Source organism: Mus caroli, unplaced genomic scaffold (assembly GCF_978045245.1).
Source record: "Mus caroli unplaced genomic scaffold, Mus_caroli_1 scaffold_10, whole genome shotgun sequence".
NCBI classification, from domain to species: Eukaryota; Metazoa; Chordata; class Mammalia; order Rodentia; family Muridae; genus Mus; species Mus caroli.
In genome coordinates this window covers 11,824,632-11,846,736 of record NW_028227265.1, presented here as the reverse complement: position 1 = coordinate 11,846,736, position 22,105 = coordinate 11,824,632, and the positions used below count along the sequence as shown (strand labels likewise).

Below are 22,105 nucleotides of genomic sequence, written 5' to 3'. Positions count from 1 at the left end.
TTTCTGGAGGAACCAGTGTTTGAGTCTTAAAAGTGAAGCTGGGTTAATTACCAAGAGATGGGCACAGGAAGGCACAGCCTAAGTTAGGGTGTGGTGAGTGGAAGACCATTGTCCCCAGGTGGCTGGGACAGGGACAGGACTCCTCACTGCATCTGTGTGTCACCGGAAGCCTGGCAGAGAAGGCTGGGGCAGTATAGCAATAACATCAGCTTTGCCATCTCAGTTGGTTCCCAGGACAGACGATTTGAGTGTGCAGCACAGAGGGGATAAAGGCCGGTGAGGTTGGCCAGGGCTTGGAAAGCCACAGAAGCCAGATGGCAGATCCCAGCTGTAGCTTTCCGTGGGACGTGGCGGGAGCCGCAGAAGGCTCCTGAGCTACAGGAGTCGAAGGCCAAGTGGCCTCGTTTCATATGCACAGCAGATGAGGTCTCTGTAACGGGGTTTGAGATTGGTTTTAGGACTCACAAGGTGTGTCTCTGTGGACTGGAAAAATGCAATACAGATACTGTAGGTATCTGTGCACTGCTGAGTCTCCGTCATCGCCCTCCCCATGGACTCTGTAATGAAAACGCATTTTAAGCCACGCCACAGGTAGTGGCGGCGTGTCACTAAACGGCATGTCTAGAAACTGGTTGTCGTTTTATTATTTTGCTTATGACTACTGAGAATCGGGTCTCATTTCTTCACAGATTATTGAAGACAATCCCCTCGGGTCTCTCTGCAAAGGCATATTGGATCTTAATACCTACAACGTTGGTATGTGCACTCGTTTTCTCAGCTTGATTCCAGGCCAGATCCACCCCGCCCTACCAAGGCTGGTTTAAGGACTAGCCTCAGCAGGGAGGTGGGCTGGCGCATGTCTTGTGCCTCTCAGACCTAGATGAGGTGGGGCTGAAGCATGCATGGGGACTGATAGGTCCCTGATGGTGGGGCCTGCTGCCACCATCTGCTAACACAGGACTGCCCTCTAAGAAGTACTGGTGACTTAGCTGTTGTCATGGTGTCAACATCTGCCCATGTGTCTGCTTTACAGAGAGCTGAGCTGCTGATTGGTCAGGGTTGGGTGCGTCAGGCGCTAAAGCTCCCCAGGCTCTTGCCTGGCTCTTCTCACTAGATCTTAGCTCCCGCAAGAAACCTGACCTGCCTTGGTCAGCATGTGTGGTACCAGGGATGTGGCGGGGCATTCTGTGTAGAGATGAGCTGTGATTTGCACGCAGCTCTGTGTTCAGGGCCTGCCCACACTGACGTGGGTGCACAGTAGCTTCCAGAGATGTAGCTTCCTATTTGTAGCTGCAGGTCCAAGCACAGAGCCCAAGCTCCCTCCATGGTGGCCCACTGATTCTTGAGCTGAGTCCCCTCTTTCCCGGGGAGGTCCGAGTATGGTCCCCTTGGGTTCCTATGACAACAATCCCAGGACCGATACTCCCACCCTCTTATACAGCCATTACTTTCTTTCCATCCTTATTCTCTTCTCCCTTTTCCCTTCCCGTGACTCTGGTAGGGAAGGTGGAGGGTTTTTACTCCAGATGAGAAAATGGGTAAGTCTCTGGCAACTCCCCAATGTGCCGAGACTGTCAGACTCAATTCTCACCTTTGTAGCTGATGCCCTGGCTTGCCCCCTCCCTGTATTGTCCTGTTAGAGGACATGGGGATGTCGCTCGCTCGCTCAGCAGTAGGGACTTGTCATCAGGGTGGAGCTGCCCTTCAGCTCTGCCCGTGTGACTTTGCAAATGTTGCTGTCACCTTGAGCCTCTCGGTCTTGTCTCCTATAGGATGAGTGTCACAGTGTCCCCGTGAGGTTTGCTAAAAGCTAAAACCACACGTGTAGTTGTCTGCTAGGGACATCACCTCAGAGCTCACAAAGTGCAGACACCAGTATAGGACAGATCAGGGTAACCTTCATGTTCCTATCTATAATTATCTTTTTTCCTTGTCATCTGTCAGTCAGCCTTAGTGTGCCACAGCGTTCCTGACTTTCCTTCATCCTCATAGGGTTGCTTTCTGGGTCTGGGTTCCCACACCCCATTGTCTTTCTCTTCTAGGGATGTTGTTCCTTGGATTTAAGGTTGATCTTATATCTGGCACATCTTTTTTTTTAAGATTTATTTATTTATTATATGTACACTGTAGCTGTCTTCAGACACACCAGAAGAGGTCATCGAATCTCATTACAGATGGTTGTGAGCCACCATGTGGTTGCTGGGATTTGATCTCAGGACCTTTAGAAGAGCAGTCAGTGCTCTTAACCGCTGAGCCATCTCTCCAGCCCAGGTCTGGCACATCTTGAGATAGTTGGTACATCAAAATTCCTTTTCTAAATGTTACACTCGCAGGGACAGGAGCTTGGTAAATCTCTTTGGAGGATAATACTCAGCCCGATACACACCTTTACCTGTAACTTGTACAAAAGGTTCAAGACACTGCCTGCCAGAAGGTGGGAGTCCCCATCAGCGTGTGACTATAGCTGTGGCAGTTGAGGTGGGGGCACTAGTATGAAGTGCGGTCTTGGTGGTCACCTCCTGGGCCCATCAGGACTTTCCTTACCCTCTGTCTACAGTGAAGGCCCCCCAGGGGAAAAACCAGAAAGCCTTCGTCTTTATCCTGGAGCCTAAGAAACAGGGAGATCCTCCCGTGGAGTTTGCGACCGACCGTGTGGAGGAGCTGTTTGAGTGGTTTCAGAGCATACGGGAGATCACTTGGAAGATGGACACCAAGGTGGGTCTAAGCACACTGGGGAGCGAGGTACCTACCCATCCCAGCCCATTCTGCCCTGATGAGGCCAAGGATGGGTTCAGAGGCCATTGCTGTGTTTCAAAGGGACCCTGCATTCTAAACTCCGGGGCTGGGTACAGGCATCAGCTGTAATCTGGTGGCCAGTGGTGCCAGAGTTCTAACGTGGGGCAGGAAGGGTAAGAGAGGGGACTTCAGGCCAGGCCACCAGCTTACAAATCTGGTCTTGACATTGTCTGGCTATGTGGCTCAGAGCTGGAGGCAATTCTGTCTCTTGGGATGTATGGACCAACCTAGACAATATCCCTAAAGCACTCAGCGTAGGATGCTGGAAGCCAGTGACCTCCTAGATGCTGACGCTCTTGTAAAAGCATTCCGTCAGCCATTGCCCCGGCCAATGAAAGGCTGCTGAGTCTGGAGCAGTGCGAGAGGGTAGCTCTGTGTGAGAGAATGAGAAGTTAACCCTTACCTGATAGCACTGTACAGTGCTTGTGTGGAGCGGAGTCCTCCCTCCCCTGGTCCACGTGTGTGGCCTGAGCCAAGCTAAGGAGACAGCTGTCTGCACTGGGCTGTGCTGGGGGAGCTAAGGGAAGAGGGAGGCTGCATAGGTTTCAAAGATAGAGAGGAAAGAGATGATGGTTCTTGGGGGTCCACAGAGGTTTAGAGTACCGAGTCCTGTGGACCACCCCAACCAGCGTGACTTTAGGGAGGGGGTCAGACAGGAGGCAGGGGCATAATGGGATGACAGAAGCTCCCTCTTCTGCTATCAGGGTCTCCACCTACTTCAGGTTGACCTTGAACTTCCAAATTCTCCTGCCTCAGCCAGCCAAGCACTGGGATTAAAGCCATGTTCTTCTGCTTGTGGCTCTCTGTTTACCATTTATTATCTCTGTGTGTGTGTGTGCGCACATGCACACGCATGTGTGCATGCATGTATGCCGGTGTAAACGCTGTGTGCATGCATGGAGGCCAGAGGAGGGTGTTAGATACCATCTTTTATCACTCTTCCCCTTATTCCTTTGAGGCAGGGTGTCTCCCTCAACCTAGAACTTAGTTTGTGGGGTCATGCTGGCAACAGAAAGCCCCAGCCATCCCCCTGCCTCTTCCCCACTGCCGTGTTGGAGTGGCAGGTGTGAAAGACCACACCTGGCTTTATCATGTGGGTGCTGGGAGCTGAACTCAGGTTCTCATGGTGAGCTGTGCTAACCACTGGGCCGTCCCTCCAGCTCACGCCTGTGTGACTTTAGAGAGCAGCAGCGGCAGAGCCGTCCTAGACTCCGAGCCCTGGGTGGGAACAGCATAGTGGAGAATCTAAAGAGGATGGAAGAGAGGGGGGATTGTCTTCAGGACAGAAAAACACCCAACCCTGGGTGCTGGGGGATCCAGGGAGAAAGCTGGCCAGGTGAGTGAAGTGTGCCATGGAGTAGATGCTGGCTCGGTACTGTAGTGTGTTCAGGGAGAGCTGTCCAGGTGAGCCAAAGTGTGCCGAGGTGCAGATGCTGGCTCAGTGCTGTATCGGGTTCATCTCTACAGGAGAACAACATGAAGTACTGGGAGAGGAACCAGTCCATCGCCATTGAGCTCTCGGACTTGGTTGTATACTGCAAGCCAACTAGCAAAACCAAGGACCATTTGGGTGAGTCTGCTGGGGAAGACCCTTCCCAGAGAACTCTGCTGTTTGCCGGTGAGGCGGGTGCTCTCAGGATACTACATAGAACATGCACTTTGCTTCCTAATGGATCCAGGCAGAAGCCCTGTCCATGTTCCCATAGCCAAGATGTGTTGGTGGTTCTAAATTCTGTTACGCCTAGAAAGAAAGGCTGTGGGGAGAACTGGGTCCCTTTGGACTGCACAAGACCCTCTTTGTAATGCTGGACACTGCCAAGGGCAAGAGGTACCAATTAAGGTGTGACTGTCATACCCCTTAGGTATCTTTGTGTATGTGTGTGGTGGTTACTCCCCCCACCCCACCACAGTCATGCCAATAGGCCAACCTGATCCAGACAGTTCCTCACTGAGACTCTGGCTGCGTGACTCTAGGTCATGTCAAGTTGGCAATTAGAAACAACCATCATGGTGAGTGTTGGTGTATCTTGGCTGTGGTTCCTCAGCTGTCCATCATGTTTGAGAGAGGCTCTGTCACTGGGCTTGGATTCAGCAAGCAGGCTAGGCTGGCTGACCAGCGAGTTCTGGGGATCCTCCTGCAAGCCTGCATACTAAGATTACACAGTACCACACCTGGCTTTCTCTCTCTCTCTCTCTCTTTCTTCTTTCTTTCTTTTAAAAACTTGTGGACTCGAACTCAGGTTTACATAGTTGGCACTTTACAGAGTTGGCCACCACCCTATCCCTTCAGTGTCTTTTCTTTTTAAAGATTTATTTATTATTATACATAAGTACATTGTAGCTGACTTCTGACACACCAGAAGAGGGCGTCAGATCTCATTACAGATGGTTATGAGCCACCATATGGTTGCTGGGATTTGAACTCAGGACCTTTGGAAGAGCAGTCAGTGTTCTTACCTGCTGAGCCATCTTGCCAACCCTCATGGCCTTTTCAAGAGAGTTCTGGTCTCTTTTTGTCACCTGGGCCTTCTGCCATCACACCCAGAAGTATGGGTGACTGTCTCCTCTGTCTTAGTCAGTGCTCTATTGCTGTGAAGAGACATAACCATGCAACTCTTACAGAGTAAAACATCTAATTGGAGATTTGCTTACAGGTTCAGCAGTTTAGTCCATTGTCATCAGGGTGGGAAGCATGCAGGCAGACTTGGTGTTAGAGAGGTGCCTGAGAGGTCTACATCTGCATCCTCAGGTAGCAGGAGGACAGAGAGAGCTATGGGGCCACCCTTGGGCCCTTGAAACCTCAAAGCTCACCCCCAGTGACACACTTCCTCCAACAAGGTCACACCTATTTCCAATGAGGCCACATATCTGAATAGTGCCCCTCCCTGGTGACCAAGCATTTAAATCTTTGAGCCTATAGGAGCTGTTCTTATTCAAAGGATCATATCCTCTCTGCAGAAAATCCTGACTTCCGAGAAATCCGCTCTTTTGTGGAGACGAAGGCAGACAGCATTGTCAGGCAAAAACCTGTCGATCTATTGCGGTACAATCAGAAGGGCCTGACCCGCGTCTACCCCAAGGGACAGAGAGTTGACTCTTCGAACTATGACCCCTTCCGTCTGTGGCTGTGTGGCTCCCAGATGGTGGCACTCAATTTCCAGACTCCAGGTAAGGGATGAAGGCAGCCAGTCTGTCCAGGCTAGGTGGTGGCCCTGTCATAGCCAGCAGTGTCACTTGGGCAGCTAGTGGGATGTGGTTGTTTCTGAACAAGTGACTGGGCTGGCCCGTCAAGGTTGAACTTGAATGCTGGTTAGTACAAGGCCCTAGGGACTGACAAAGGGGATAGTGGACATATGGCTGAAGCAGGCTCGGTGACCATGAGTGACAGAGAGGTATTATTACCATTCTGGTTTAGGAAGGGAATGTAATAGCTTATTGAACTAGTAAGTGTTGTTTTTAAAACAACATCCCAAACATCTGATTTACCAAATGAAGACTCAGGAGCAAGATGCTGAGGTGAAAGCCTGCTAGCTCAGAGAGGCAGAGAAAGCACCCAGCTGACCTGCCCACTCCACTGACGCCCCAGAAGGAAAAGGCTCCTTCTCCATGTTGTCTTAAAGACCCTCCAGCTCACAGACCCTCCTCTCTCTCTCCTGGCTTCTCTTATGTTCACTCCCTGTCAACTGGTTGCTTGCTTTGCCTCTTGACCTATGGTTGATTTAATTTAATCCTCTTTACACAAAGCTCTTGGGTCAAAGGTGTGCGCTAGGGCTGAGCCGCACCACAACAAGAAAAGGTTTTTCCAGTTGACAATCTCGGGGCTTACAGTGTGATCAAATATCCTGCAACAGGTAAGTAAGTCTCAGAGGGGCTTACGGATCCAGGCGTGACTGGATCCAGTGGCTGCCTTACCTCTTTGTGTGCTTTCTCTCCAAGGGCTTCATGCCCACCCTCTCTAGACTCTTATATAGTCGGGAAAACCCACGCACACAAACTTTAGACGTTGCATCCTGTGAATTCATTTGTTCATTTCTCTTATATTTAACCACTACACCCAACTCAGCTCTAGGAATCTGTAGGTCAGGTCCCATTCTTGTCTACCACAGATGCCACTGCCTCCTGGACCCGTGACTCTTGTTCCCAGGAGTGGGTGCACAGTGTGGGGCAGACATTTCTTACTCCTGAGGAATCCTCCTGCTAGCCAACTCCCTGGACCACTGGGCACCTGTGTCCTGTGGCACTTGCCCAGTTCCTCCTCTAGAGCATGGGCACACTCCTTCAGTGTAGGTCACTACTGTAGTTTCACCAAGCTCACCTGCTCTTGGCTCCTCAGGGAGAAAACTGACTTTTCACTTTTCACTTTTCTGCTCAAGGCTCTGCTCTTTGAGTAACGTTAACTCTTTCCCCTCTCACCAAGTCAAGGGATGTTTGCCATTTGTTTCCCTGCAAAGCGGTTGGTCCTCTTTGTATCCCACCAAGCTGGCTTTTTATTGATAGCGCTAACTATCTGCCTGTTGTGTGAACTGAGATTATGTGTGGGTGTGCCTGCCATGGTCCACACGTGAAGGTCAGAGGACAGGACATGCATGCCATGAAACATGTGTGGAGGTCAGAGGAATAGGGCATACATAGATTGCACACATGTGTGGAGGTTGGAGGACAGGGTGCTTATGCCATGGTCCACACTTGAAGGCCAGAGGAACAGGGTGTCTATGTCATGGAACACACCACTTTGTGTGCTTTCTCTCCAAGGGCTTCATGCCCACCCTCTCTAGACTCCTATATAGTCGGGAAAACCCACACACACAAACTTTAGACGTTGCATCCTGTGAATTCATTTGTTCATTTCTCTTATATTTAACAACTACACCCAACTCAGCTCTAGGAATCTGTAGGTCAGGTCCCATTCCTGTCTACCACAGATGCCACTGCCTCCTGGACCCATGGCTCTTGTCCTCTGAGGACAGCTGGTAGAGTCTTTCCTTCTATCTTTATATGATTCTAGAGACCACACTCAGGTCAGTGGCTTTATCTATTTGCTGAGTCACCTCTCCCTTGAACCATGATTTACCCTGTGGTGTAAGCAAGCATTCTACCCCTGGCCTGCACTGAGTTTCAGTAGATTCTAATTCCTTAAGGCTTACACCTCTCCAGACTCCCTGTAAGATTATTTCCTGGTGTGGGATTCTTTCCTAACGCTCCCCATGTTTCCCTGGAGTCATGTCTTTTCTGAACAGCTGCCCCCCAGTCATCGCAGGAAGGTCACGTGGCCTGTGCCCATGCGCGCCCGGAGCTGGTGTTCCCTGGCTGCCCCCACAGCACCCTTCTGCTCTCTTTTCAGACAAGTACATGCAGATGAACCACGCGCTGTTTTCGCTCAATGGGCGGACAGGCTACGTCCTGCAGCCGGAGAGCATGCGCTCTGAGAAGTATGACCCGATGCCCCTGGAGTCCCAGAGGAAGATCCTGATGACACTCACTGTCAAGGTAGAGGGGGCTCCCTGGTGGGGGGTGTGTGTGCGCTCTTGTCTTGTTAATCCAGCACCGTCTCAAAAAACCCTTCCTGTCACTTGCCCTAGTCCGGGTGTGACATATATGCTCTTGGGGTTCATGTGAGGTCAACCTCTAGCTGAAAGGAGAGTTCATCTCTCCTTTGTCTTAGAGACGTCACAGCTTACTCTTTCTCTCTGTCTGTCTCTCCCTCTGTTTCTCCCTCTCTGTCTCTTGTTTCTTTCTCTCTCTCCCCCTTCCTTCCTTTTTTCCTTCTTGTTTTTGAGAAACGGGGTTTCTCTGTATAGCCCTGGCCATTGTGGAACTTGCTATGTAGAGTTTGTATGCCTCAAACTCAGAGATCTGCCTGCCTCTGCCTCCTGAGGGCTGGGACTAAAGGTGTCTGCCACTACAGTCTAGCATGAGTTTTCTTACATTCATCTAGTCCTTGGCATTTTAGGAAGATATGAGAGAAAGTGTTCCTAAGATCCAGGAAGTTAAAATGAAATGAGCTGGGATGTAGCTTAGTTTTTGGAGTGTTTATCCAGTGTGCATGAAGCCACCAGGAGCACCATGGAGACAAGAGGCAGGAGGATTGTCATCAGGGTAAGGCCAGCTTTGTTTACATAGCAAGTTTGAAGTCAGCTTAGGATAAATGAGACCTCATTTTAGAAAAGTAAGACAAAGTATTTGAAGGTGTTTGGTAAATAAGGGTCAGTTATAAACAGACCACCCCACCGTCTTCTGTCTGGGAAATCCAGTATCAAGGTCCCATGAACCTGTACTCAGGCAAGACTCTCCTGGTGAATCACATGGCCTGGGAACCCACTACGACTTTATATCATCAAACAGTGATGGTGGGCTGGGTCAGCATCCATGCCTCTGAGAGCAGTGGTGACTTCTCCACTGAATAAGGGTAGCTTTGAACTTGTACAGTCAGACTTTAGGGTCCCGAAAAAATCCACGAAGCATTACTCTGTGGTCCAAATCCCACCCTCCCAGCGCAGAACCGGGAGATCTCCAACCCTTGCCTTCTGTGTCCCAGGTTCTTGGTGCACGCCACCTCCCTAAACTAGGGCGGAGTATTGCCTGTCCTTTTGTGGAGGTGGAAATCTGCGGGGCTGAGTATGACAGCAACAAATTCAAGACGACGGTTGTGAGTAAGTAGCGGGTGATCCCTGTTTGTGTGGGCGTGCCCGGGCAGTGCAGAGGCTGGAGGTGTCTTCCTCAGTTGTCCCCACATTAGGTTTTGAGACTAGTGTCTTCTCTCTGTGAACCTGAACCTTCTCCGTTCAGGTACTCGGGCTGGCCAGGGGGCTGCAGTGATCTGCCAGTGTTTCCCTCTGCCTTTCCATATATGTGCTTGGTTTTACATGGATGCTGGGGTCTACCCTTGGGTGGTCCTGTTTCCTACAGCGGGCACTTGACTTAAGTGTCTCCGTAGCCCTGTTAGTCTTTCTTTTTTTAAAGGTGAAGGGAGCAGACCGATACGTGGACTATGGCTCCTTCATGATTTTTATAACGTACTTTTGCTGTTGTGTGTTTTCCTTTCCGAGCTCCAGCCTGTGGTTGGGGAAACAGAGCCACCTGCCCAGGGAACAACTTAGGTGCAGACCAATTCAGCTGGCCTTCTCTATAGGGTGGCAGGTTTGCTGTGTGACTTGCCTTATAAGGGTGGTCCTCCACGAGAACTCCCAACAGGCTTCAGAGACCCCCCCATCCCACTTTCCTTCTCAGGCCAAGGGGTCCAGCAACTCACTCGTGTCCTGCTCACCTCTTTTCTTGGTCCTCTCCCCCTTGAGTTCCACTCTACAGTTCTCTGCTTCCCTTCACCTATCCCAGGAGTAGAGATGGGTGAGGTCTCCTGTTGGCTCTGGTCCTGGAAGGCTGGGCCTGCAGCAGGATTGCCTGCTGTGAAAGAAATAACCAAAGATGATGATGATGATGATGATGATGATGATAATGATGATTCAGGGATTCTTAGACCTGGGCATAGATGCAGATGCGCATGCACGTTTGTGGAGAGGTTCAAGCTGAGGCTGAAGAGACTGGCTTATGAGGAGGCAGGGCACAAGTAGCAGTAAGCACAAGCTTTGGTCTCTTTCTAGATGACAATGGCCTCAGCCCTGTCTGGGCTCCAACTCAGGAGAAGGTGACATTTGAAATCTATGATCCAAACCTTGCCTTCCTACGCTTTGTGGTCTACGAAGAAGACATGTTCAGTGACCCCAACTTCCTGGCTCATGCCACGTACCCCATTAAAGGCATCAAATCCGGTAAGGAGCGTTGGCAAGGATGTTCAGTTTGGGGGAGCCCAGTTCTTTGGTCTGTGCTGCTGGCTGTAAAAGGAACACACCAACATCTTTCCTGGTTTAGAGTAAGTCACAACAAGGCAATTCGGAAGGGTACTAAGCATGGGGGGGGGGGTTGGAGAAAGGCCGAATCCTTTCAACTTTGGCATCTTTGAGGAGGCCATCAGTATTAGACTATCCTCAACCTGGTGCTGTTTGCTTTCATTTTGAGATGCCTCGGGCATTTTATCTTCATTAGCAGATGGAGAAATATGTTCATGCATGCCCTTGGCCTGTGTCATCAGGACAAGGCCCTGAACATCCACGGGGTCCAAGTCTCCTAAGCATCCCAAACTTACTGTCTCACACTAGACTTGGAGGCTGACCTGCTTGCTAGGTTTATTTTTATGCTGAACACAATACAACCACCTCCTGTTGTAGAAAAGGCCAGTGTGTATTTGCCTGCCATTAAGCCAAAGTGGGTCAATATGAACCCGTAAATTTGGGCATCTCCCAGCCCCCCCCCCCCCATCACAGAAGCTTCTTGTCACAGGAGATGGTAATAAATACAGAGAGAAGGAGACTATGGAGATCTTAGAGCTAGATATATCACCTCCCTCCCCAAAAGTTCAGGGAGCATTGAAGAAGACGGAACAGAGAGGTCACCAGAGCTACAGAGGTACACACAGCATACAAGACCAGTACAAGAACAAGCCAGTCCAAACCACAGCCCAGATACGGGCAGGGCTCATGAAGCCTCACTCCACGATGAGGAGCTGTTAGCAACCGATGGCTACTGGGAGAAGGAGCATCCCATCTTCTTCAGGAATTCAGCCCCTGAGAGGATACCCAGCTCCAGGAGATGGCCCCGCATTTACACCTGTCGTTGGGAGGGGAAAACAGTGATGAAGAACTAGGGGATAGATTTGACCAAAGCACACTATATGCAGATATGAAATTCCCAAACAAACAAACAAACAAAAAACAAACCCATGAAACAACAAAACCCACTCTATTGAATTTTTCCAGGGCAGCTAAGACAGTGTCTTGTGAGACCTGGGGTTTCTCTGAAGGTGACTGTCTTAGTTAGGGTTTTACTGCTGTGAGCAGACACCATGACCAAGGCAACTCTTATAAGGACAACATTTAATTGTGGCTGGATTATGAGTTCAGAGGTTCAGCCCATTATTATCAAGGTGGGAACATGGCAGTTTCTAGGCAGGCATGGTGCAGGAGGAGCTGAGAGTTCTCCATCTTCATCTGAAGGCTGCTAGCAGAAGACTGGCTTCCAGGAAGCTAGGACAGTGACACACCCACTCCAACAGGGCCACACGTTCTAATAGTGCTACTCCCTGGGATGATCATAGACAGTGACTATTCTTATGTGGGATGGTTTCTCTCAGGGCCTTCCTCCCCGGATTTCACATTTAACCCAACATGCAGACCAGCTATGTGGTGGATTTCTTCCTTATCCACGGCATTGACAATTCATGAGGCAGACACCGTAGACCCTTCTGAAATCCCCAGGAGGTCACTGTTCCCTTGTTTCCCAGAGCAGTCATTTTTCAAGAGAAAGAAATTACTATCATTTTTTGTCATTTATGTCAAATTACCATCTTTTGATGTTTGGAAGCCTGGGCTCTATTCAGTGCTGAGCTGGGTCTTTTGAAAACTTGGACCACACCACCCCTTCTTTCATGAAGTCTCCCAGCTTCTGTAGCCATTTTCCCCACTCCCTGCTAGATGCATTTCCAACCAGCTGATGCCTTAGGGGCTCTGGTTTGAAAATGCTGATTTCTGGGTCCACCATGGGATGCTCCGATTCAGCCCAGGGTGGCGCTCCGGAATCAGCCTGTATTATGGCCAGCTCCCTGGGAGTACCTGGGCAGTACTGAGCTAAAGAGGCTAGTTCCCAGCTGCCAGTCTTGCTGCTGAGGGCCCAGACACCAGAGGAAGAGTCTGGGAAAATGTATAAAGCCTCAGATTTCTATTTAGCAATTTAGAAATCACATTTGAGCATGTCAGACAACAATAACATTAACAAGCACTCCTTGACGGTTAACATATATGACAGGTGACTTTAAAGTCAGCACCCGAGCTGCTGGACGCTGATTTGCTATGTGCTTTTTCAGATTAGCCCAGCAATCAGGGTTCAGAAGCGATGCTGCCTCTTCGCATCAAGAAAAGTGAATCTTTGCAGTTCTGGTCTTAATGACCTCATGGCATTAAGGAACCAGGGTCAGCTCATTCCTGGACCACCTTGTTCCGCCCTGGCCCTATCATCCTTTGGGAGATGGGGAGGTGACCCTCAGGATGCAGTCAGAGCTCATGGCACACTGACTTTTCTTCCTGGGAGGGAAACAATTCCCCTAAGATGAATTTGCTTGGAGACTGAAAAGAAAAACCCAGCAAGGAAACATGGAGGTGGATTAATAATGGGAGCCTCCTCCCCGTTCTAACCAGGAGATAATCACAGCACGGCTGTTCTCCCTCGCCTTGCAGGCTCCCGGCATATCTATATTCATGAGAGGCAGGAAATAAAATGAATAGTCCTTTTGTGCAGATGGCTCCCAGGGCCGTCTAAACTCGAAAATAAACTTTGCCCATTGTTAGGGTGGCTGCACTTAAGCCTTCAAACCGGCTGGGCCCGACTCGGGAGGGAGACAAACTTACTGTACTCAGCTCCCTTAATTTCCTTTTCTTTAATCCTACAATAATCCAGTGAGCTAGCGCTCTCTCTCTCTCTCTCTCTCCAGATGTGAATTCACTCATTCAAGGTCACAGGCTGGCACTTGCCCCCTTGTTTTTCCTTCTCTGTAGACTGTCCTTGAGGGGACTCTTCTTTCAAGTGGGCACTTAAAGCCCCAGGGCAGGCCTTCCTTCACTTCCTCTCTCCATGTGAAATAAACAAAACTAAAAATAATACAATTTTCATGGTTGGTGAAACTGAGAAATAGTTTGGCTTTGGTCCACGAGTGGCTTCCCAGAGTTGGGCAGTAAGAGGAAGTATGAGGGACTCCAGGCAGAGCCCATTCTAACTAGCTCAAGAGGCACACACCCTCACTCATTCTTGCCCTGAAGCTGGAGTTTATAGCTGCCTAGCATTGTCCTGGGCCACCCCTGAATACTCCAAGGTCTAGTTTATTCTCCCAATCCATCAACACTTAACTCTCCTCAGGTCGGCCATTAAGATGCACAGAATCTGTGTCTTAACAGGGTTCACAAGGGGTTAGAGCACAGAATCTGCATTTGCATCTTAATGAGAGTCACAAACTACATCAATCTAGACCAGTATTATGCTGGTGTTTACAGACAGTCAGTGATTATCAACCCTCACAGAAGCTAGAGCAGCCAACAAACCAAACACTGCCTAAAGTCTCATCAGTCATCAGGTGGGAATAGGTTAGACAATTTCAGCACAGCAGTATTTAATGAACTCAGAATGCCCCCCCCCCAATGCTATGGGGTGTGTGCGTGGGAGATGTGGCCCAAGAGTTTTATACCTAGCTCAACTATCATACATCTATAAACTCAAATCCACTTAAAATGCACAATTGGGGATTCTGTGTCACATGAGCACAAGAGAAAAAAGACAGGGGGAATTGAGCAATTTAACAGTATGTTTGTTTGAGTTGGGCAGTGGTGGTTCATGCCTTTAATCCCAGCACTTGGGAAACTGAGTTTGAGGCCAGCCTGCTCTACATACTGAGTTCTAGGACAGCCAGAGCCGATATCCAGAGAAACCCTGACTTGATACAACAACAACAAAAAACCAAATCAACAATGAAAAATATACCCAAGCCTTTCTTTGTGGAGAATAATGGTTGTAATAATGGCTTATTTCCAAGATGCCCTGAAACAGGGAGTTGTTATTTTATCGCTCAATAAAACTTTTCTTGCTCATGGTCTAAAAAAAGTCAACAGGATGCAAATGTTCTATACATTGGTGTAAAAACAACACCTTAAAAAATATCCAAAATTGAGAGAGGCAAAAAAGAAGGAAGACTCAGGGTTGGGTGGCTATGTCCTTTTCCTTATCCTAAGCAGTAGCAGCAGCAGAGGAGAGATTCAATAGGTATTGTTTAAAGGTAAGAAGCTGGGGCTGGTGAGATGACTTAGCAGGGAAAGGTGCTTGTGGCCAAGCCTGACAGCCTAGGTTCAGTCCTCACATGGTGGAAGGAGAGAACACGCTACATACACTACACATAAACAAATGTTAATTATAAAGGTGATAGGATAATAGATAGTGTAGATATTCCCTAAGAGTATGAGCCAACACAGGGATGGAGGATGGTGTAAGGAAATGGGGCGTGTCTAATCTGTGCAGCTCAGCAGATACCATATAAATGAAAAGCTCTGGGAACAAATCAGCCATTAGAAGGGATGGCTAAGATGGAAGGTTGTATGAAAGCTACGAGGGACCATGCACTGATCTGTGCTTTTTATTTTTTTTTTAAATAAACCTATTGTAAAAATTCAAATAAACATTACACACTGAAACAGACCTCTTAAGTCTCTATATCAATAAGCTTTTATACAGTTAGAGCAGCCATTCTGTAGCTGCAGCTTCTCACTGGATTTTACACTTGCACTATTCAGTGTTTTTATGCACTTCTCTGCTGCCCAAACCAAAAAATTCAAAGGATGTAATTAGAACTAGAAAACCCGTTAGCTTTATATTGTCTTTCGTAAGTTATGTCTGTTACCTACAGCCAGTCCTTGTTAATTGCCTATTATTTAGCCTTCCTTGCTCTCTTTCCTCAGTGATATATCGTATCCACACATGTCTGTCTGTTTACATGTATATGTCTATTATTGGCTAGGGATCTGTGCAAAAAGAAACACTAACATCTGCTTAGAGAGGAAAGGCCCTTCACAGTTCTGTGCTGTAGGCTAGGGAGCAGGTAGCCTGTTTTCTATGGATTCCTTTAGACAAGCCAACCAATCAGCTGTTGAGATGGAGTCCTGCAACTGCTGTTTAACGGGGCTGGGGATGCGGATCGGCTCAAGCTCACCCTGAGCCAATCCTAAATAAAAAGACACATTTCAAGGTCTGCTGCACGTGGACCCTGATTGTAAGTAGGAAATGGGCTCCAGGGAGAGTGATCAATACAGCCATAGACTGCCAAGGGGTAGTCAGATAGGAAATCACTGAAGATAAAGGCGACTCCCTAGCCCTGTGCTTTGTGAAGGCCCAAGAGGAGACAGTGGGTTGAAGACTCATTACCGTTCTGACTCTTTTGACTTTATGAGTACTTAAGGAATTAAACCGCAGTAGTACCAATCACTCTCATTTCAATGGGGAGGGGTAAGTCTGTAGATTCTCACTTCTTTCTAAAATTGCATCTATCAATTGTGCCTTTGTAAGCACATGTGTGGAGGGTTGTATCTCTCCTTTCCTATGGGACCCAGGGTGTCAGGCATTGCAGCAGGCACCTTTCTTTACCTGACGAGCCGTCTTGTCAGCCCAGTTTTGATTTCTTCTGAGCCAACCATTTCTAGTTGGCAGATGTTTTAACTTTACTATGTGAATGTGCTTATCAAGAACACTAGTCTCAGCCGGGCGTGGTGGCGCACGCCTTTAATCCCAGCACTCGGGAGGCAGAGGCAGGCGGATTTCTGAGTTCGAGGCCAGACTGGTCTACAAAGTGAGTTCCAGGACAGCCAGAGCTATTCAGAGAAACCCTGTCTCAAAAAACCAAAAAAAAAAAAAAAAAAAAAAACACTAGTCTCTGTAACTTTAGGACAGAAACTTGGGCATGGCACACTGGCCTCTCTACCCTTGGAACGGGTATGCCATCTCCAGGATATCACAAGAAAGCCCAGAGCGGATCTCCCATTGGCTCTTCTCCTTCTGTTTCTGCTCCAGGCTTTAGATCAGTCCCTCTGAAGAATGGGTACAGTGAAGACATCGAACTGGCATCCCTCCTGGTTTTCTGTGAGATGAGGCCAGTCCTGGTGAGTCACGGGCCCTGACCAGTTGGCCAGGGGTAGGAATATAATGGAAATACTCTGGATTAATGAGCTGAAACCCTTCCCAGGACCAGTCAAGGTTCTGGGGTTTCCCCCTCAGCATCCTTTCTTGAGGATTGCTGAAGGATTCTGGAGTGGGCTCTACAGTCTGCGGGGAGAGGTCTTGGGAAGGAGTTCTTCCTGGTTACTTGGCGCCAACAGCCTGGGCAGAGGATGCTTTTCCAGGCAAGCTCCTCCTTTCTGGATGTGTTTCTCACCTGTTGGCCTTGGGTCATTGCTTCAAAGGGTCTGTGTGGGGGAAGGCTGGACCCTGATTCCCATGGGCTGGTAACTCTCTGCACTGGAGGGACCTTTGTTCTAGTCCTGTTTGTCAGTGTCTTGAAGAGTTCTCGTTTCTCCTTGGACTAACCAGCTTGGTTGTGCGTTGAAGTCACTTTGTCACCGTGACCCACACAAGAAGCACCATCAGGGAGGAGAGATTGTTTGGCTCACAGTTTGATGTGAGACAGTCCACTGTGGTGAGGGAAGCATGGTGACGGTGGCACTGTGGTGGGGGAGTTTGGACAGCTTCTTGCAGAGGAATCAGGAAGCAGAGACTGCATAGGAAGTGGGACTGGGCTAAAAACTTCAGTGCTCACCATCGTCGTCAGTGAGTGACTCTCTTCTTCCACAGCTTCACCACCACCAGGTGGGGACCACATTTAAACAAACACATGTCTTCGAGAGGTCATTTTGCATTCAAATGGTAACATGTAAATGTGGTAGGAAGATCTTGGCTTCACAGAAAGGCACCAAAGAGTGCCATGGACTTAGACTAGGCTCTCATAGCTGGTAACCTGTGTAGCAAGTCTTTTTTTTTTTTTTGTCTCATTTTTCTTTCTTTTATTGAAATTAGATTTTCTTATACAATATATTCTGATCATGGTTCCCCTCCCTCAACTCCTCTGACATCCCCCTATCGTCCCCCCATCAGAATCCACACCTGTTCCATCCACCATTCATTAGGATACAAGTAGACATCTAAAGAATGATAACAAAACAAAAGCAAACCAGAACAGGATAAAACAAAGAAACTGAAGAAAAATAGCCAAAGGAAAAAGAAAAAAGCACATGATATACATGTAGGCACAGAGACACACATATTTGTATGCATAGGAATTGCCTAAAACCACAAAACTGGAAGATATCTATCTATCTATCTATGTATCTATCTATCTATGTATCTATGCATATATACATATACATATATATGTGTGTATGTATATATATGTGTATGTATACACACATATATACATATACATACATACATATTATATATATGCAAAGGATCCACGTATGGTTAAAAAAATTTCCCTGTCAAAAGCGTATGAGACAAAGGACCTTCAAGGATGTCACTGATTTCTTCTGTGTTGGCTAACTACTGCTGGACATGGGGCTAACCCTTAAGAGTGGTTTGTATCCTCAGTGAGACAACTAGAGATAGCTGCTGGGTCCAGTTCTGTCTGAGCTGGGACTTGATCTGGTGCAGACCTGTGTGGGCCCTGTGCACACTGCCATGGTCTCCATGAGTTCATATGTGCCCTGGTCCTGTTGTGTTTAGAAGGCCTTGTTTCCTCAGAGCCCACCATCCTAACTGGGTCTTACAAGCTTTCCATCTCCTCTTCCACAGTCTTCCCTGAACCCCGGAGGGAGGGATGGTGAAGACATCCCATTTAGGACTGGGTGTCCCAAGGTCTCTCACCCTCTGAACGTTGTCTAGCTGCAGCTCCTTCTCTGTCGTTGTTATCATCTGCTGGAGGAGGAAGTGGAGTAACAGATACTAAGAGTCCCAGTGCGGGCGTTTCCTCCCCACCTTAGACCACTTATGTTCCCAGATGAAAGGCGCACACCACCTTTATATTTTTAAATAACCTTAGGCAGCACAATAACTGGGCAGCTGCTTACCCTCCATGTCATTAGAATCTACTTTCTTATTGATAACTCCAAGTTATCACTGACTATTTACTATATATTTCATCTAGGTTGCTCTTAACCCAAGAGAACCCACTTCTCTTGGCCCTTAGCCTATGGCAGCTCTCCTCCTCCCTCCTGTATGTTCTTTTTCTTCCATGGTGACTTATTCCTGCCTTTTCCTCCTCTTTGTGGTTCCCCTGTCCCCACGCCCTTGAAACCTCAACCCCACCAATGTCTCTTCTGCTCAACTATTGGCTGTTGGCATCTTTATTCACCAATCAGAATTAACTTGGGGGTAGGGTCCCAGGGGCTGCGTGCAGACTCCAGGTCTTGGGGGCCTACACTTAGCATCACAATAGACAGTAATAGAGAAAACCTCACCAGAAAGCGTCTTTGAGGATGGCTGAGCAAAACCTGCTCTGTAAAGATAGCAGCATGTCATAGGAGGCATTTATGACCACATTCCTCCTGTAGTATCTGGTTTCTCCTGAGATCCCTGGCCTATCTGCTCTCCAGCTTTTGGCCACCCAAGTAGTGTTGGGACCATGGAGTGAACCTTAACTCAAATCAGATATTGGTTGGTTGCACTCATACGCGTTGTGCCACTATTACACAAGAGCATCTTGCAGGTTGGTTATCGTTATAGATAGAAGACTTTGTAGCTGGGCTGGTGTTTACTCTTCTCCTTTGGCAGCACGCAGAGGGCTTCAAGTATCATGAACACTTGTCCATAGAGGTAAAGGCTCTAGGTAGACACTGGCTCCACTTGCTTGTGTTCAATAGGTTGTATAGGTGTAGTTTTCAGCAATCAAGCCGTAACATCAGTTTGTGGAGAACAATTAATAGCCTTGGCACTAGCCCTGGTTGTTTGCAGGTTCCCATGGGGGTATTTTTGGCCAACTCCTCGATTAGATGTGACCCGTTCTTGGCATTGGAAGCATCATTTGGTGAGGAGAGATGTCCAGGTGGGCCTTTATCTTCCACATCATTTGGCAACTCCATTCATATTGACTATATATATATATATATATATATATATATATATATATATATACACACACACACACACATACACACATATACATATATACACACATATGTGTGTGTATATATATGTGTATGTATATATATATATATATATATTTTTTTTTTAGGAAGCTTCTATTGTAGTTAACTATACATCCCCTTCCATGGCCCTCAGTTTCAGCCCTCCCCGTATTCCCTCTGTCACCTCCTTCCCTCCCATCTCCATTTGTCCCTCTTGCTCCTGCCCTCCATATGTAACTATATATTCGATTCCCCCTTCCTAGGGTGATCCATCTCTCCCCACCCCCAACCCCCTTTCCCTCTATGTAACCTCTGTGGTTATACATATTATAACTTATTGAAGACTTAATAGCTAACACCACATATAATACATATCCTATTTGTCTGAGTGTAGACCTCACTCAAGATGATTTTTTTCTAGCTCCATCCATTTACCTGCCAATTTCACCATTCATTTTTTAAATGGCTTAGTAATATTGCATTGTGCAATATTATTATCCATTCACCCGTTGATGGACATGTAGGCTGTTTTCAATTTCTGTCTATTATGAAGCAGCAATGAACACGATTGAGCAAGTGCTCTTATTGCAATGCCTGGCATGCAGATAATTCATTTTTCCATGACCCTTCATTCTTCTACCAAAACCTCAGAAAGCTTGCCACGAGCCAGGGAATTCTATACCCCCCCACCTCAGCTCATTTCCCGTTGGGAAACCTAAGCCAATTTTGGCCCCCAGTGTGCTGCCATATGATGATCTTGCTACTGGACCTCATTGTGTTTTCTGGTAGGGGAACTGTTGGTCTGTGGTCTTCTTTGGGCTGTAAGAATTAACATGTTGGCAGTTTCCTGATTGTCAGTTCCTGGAACATAGCTGAGAGCTTTCCAATGGGGCAGGAGTGGCAGGACTGGGAGACGCATTTTACAGCCATTGTGATAGTCCAGGGAGTGAAAATTGCTGCATTTATAGCCAGGCATGGTGGCACATACCTTCAACCCTAGCACTCGGGAGGCAGAGGCTAGCACATCTCTGTGAATTCCAGGCCAGTCTGGCCTATATAGCCAGTTCCAGTCCAGTCAGGGCTCTAATGAATGAATGAATGAATGAATGAATCTATCCTGAACTTGACTGAGAGTAACTTGGCTTCCTAGTATGATGGTTTCTCAAGCACTCACAAAACATCAGGGTTAAAGAGGACATAAAAATATAGGAAGCAAGGCAGGAGGCAGAGAGTGACAAATGGTCGTTGGTCAACAACCCAGTCAGCCAAGGTATCACCACTCTCTAATGTAAGATAGCCTCAGGATGAGGACATTCTATCTGAAGGGGATAGATAATAGAATAGTATCCATCTTGAAAATAATTTTAATTGTTAAGCTAAAAAATACAGTTTTCACTTGAACCTTCAGTGAAGACCCCCTCCAGCCAATTCCATGTTCCTTCTGCGGTAGAAAGACCCGGACAGGAACCTTTTTTGTAAAGTTCCCTTCTATACTGTGGCTGAGTGAGCAAAATGCTTAAGCCCTCATGGGTCTTAAAGCACTCCTTTTCAGAATGAGTTATGTACGAGCCAACATATGACCAATATGCTTAGAAAATCTATCAAGATAAAATTCCTTATGGTATGATGGCTTACCAACCCCCCCCCCCCATGAGTCTGGGGCAATGGATCCCCTGGTAACATGCCCATGGGCAGGAGGACCTGAGCTCTGACCCTTGACATGCTCATGAAAGCCAGGCAGCAGCAGTGCTTATCTGTAATGGCAGCGCAGAGGTGTGGAGCAGAGGACTCCTGGGGCCTGCGGGCCAGGCTAGCCAGTCAGTAAAATCCAGGTCTGTGAGAGACCCTGTCTCAAACACAAAGTACAATGTGATGGAGGGAGACATCCAGTATTGGCCCCTGGCTTCCACACATACATGTACATACACAGAAATATACAAATGTGCATGCATGTATACACACACACACACACACACACACACTCCTCAGTACAGATCACACATATGTAGAGAAAAAAGAAATCAGTATTGAGTTCGTTCACTTCACTTTCTCCTAGGGTGCCTCTGCCTCTGCCTCTGTATTAATTTCACACCCACCCCCGACCCCCAGACTTTGGTATTGTTCAGCTTTGGCACCAAGATATTCTTTGTAAGATGTTCAGTAGTATCTGTGCCTTTTGTCCACTAGATGGCGGCAGCTCCCACCTCATACAATGGTTACAACTCTCCTGGCACTGTCACACCTCCCTCCGGTGGCCATATCCTTCTTTGAGAACCACTGCTCTCAAATGAGATTCTAAGCACCTTCCTATTCCATTCTGCCATTAAGTAGATTGGCCATGAGCTCAGTATTCCTCCAATACTTAGATGGGACCCATTTACCCCTCCTGCTCTCGGACCCGTCTCCCTTATGTCTGAATTATTCGCTTGGGCTCCATTCCCAGATGCGGAATGAGGGGGGCTGGATAATTGAGCAGGGTTGGTAGAACTGCAAACCTAAACCTTGAAGACAAGGAAGCTAGAAGAGGCTTTGCCGAGTCACCCCCCCCCCCCTTA

At 47.9% G+C, this 22,105-nt stretch overlaps 1 protein-coding gene across 5 annotated transcripts in view; it reads left to right on the top strand.

Moving 5' to 3' along the window:
• The window catches only part of Plcg2 (phospholipase C gamma 2), a 135,295-nt gene that overhangs the window by 104,184 nt on the left and 9,006 nt on the right, over positions 1–22,105 (top strand). For all 5 annotated transcript variants that reach the window (XM_021170477.3, XM_021170482.2, XM_021170480.3 and 2 more), the window contains 8 exons: positions 690–756; positions 2,558–2,715; positions 4,264–4,366; positions 5,755–5,964; positions 8,138–8,283; positions 9,332–9,446; positions 10,395–10,562; positions 16,447–16,535. In XM_021170477.3, coding sequence (XP_021026136.1) covers positions 690–756; positions 2,558–2,715; positions 4,264–4,366; positions 5,755–5,964; positions 8,138–8,283; positions 9,332–9,446; positions 10,395–10,562; positions 16,447–16,535 — 1,056 coding nt within the window. The remainder of the gene's footprint in view (positions 1–689; positions 757–2,557; positions 2,716–4,263; positions 4,367–5,754; positions 5,965–8,137; positions 8,284–9,331; positions 9,447–10,394; positions 10,563–16,446; positions 16,536–22,105) is intronic.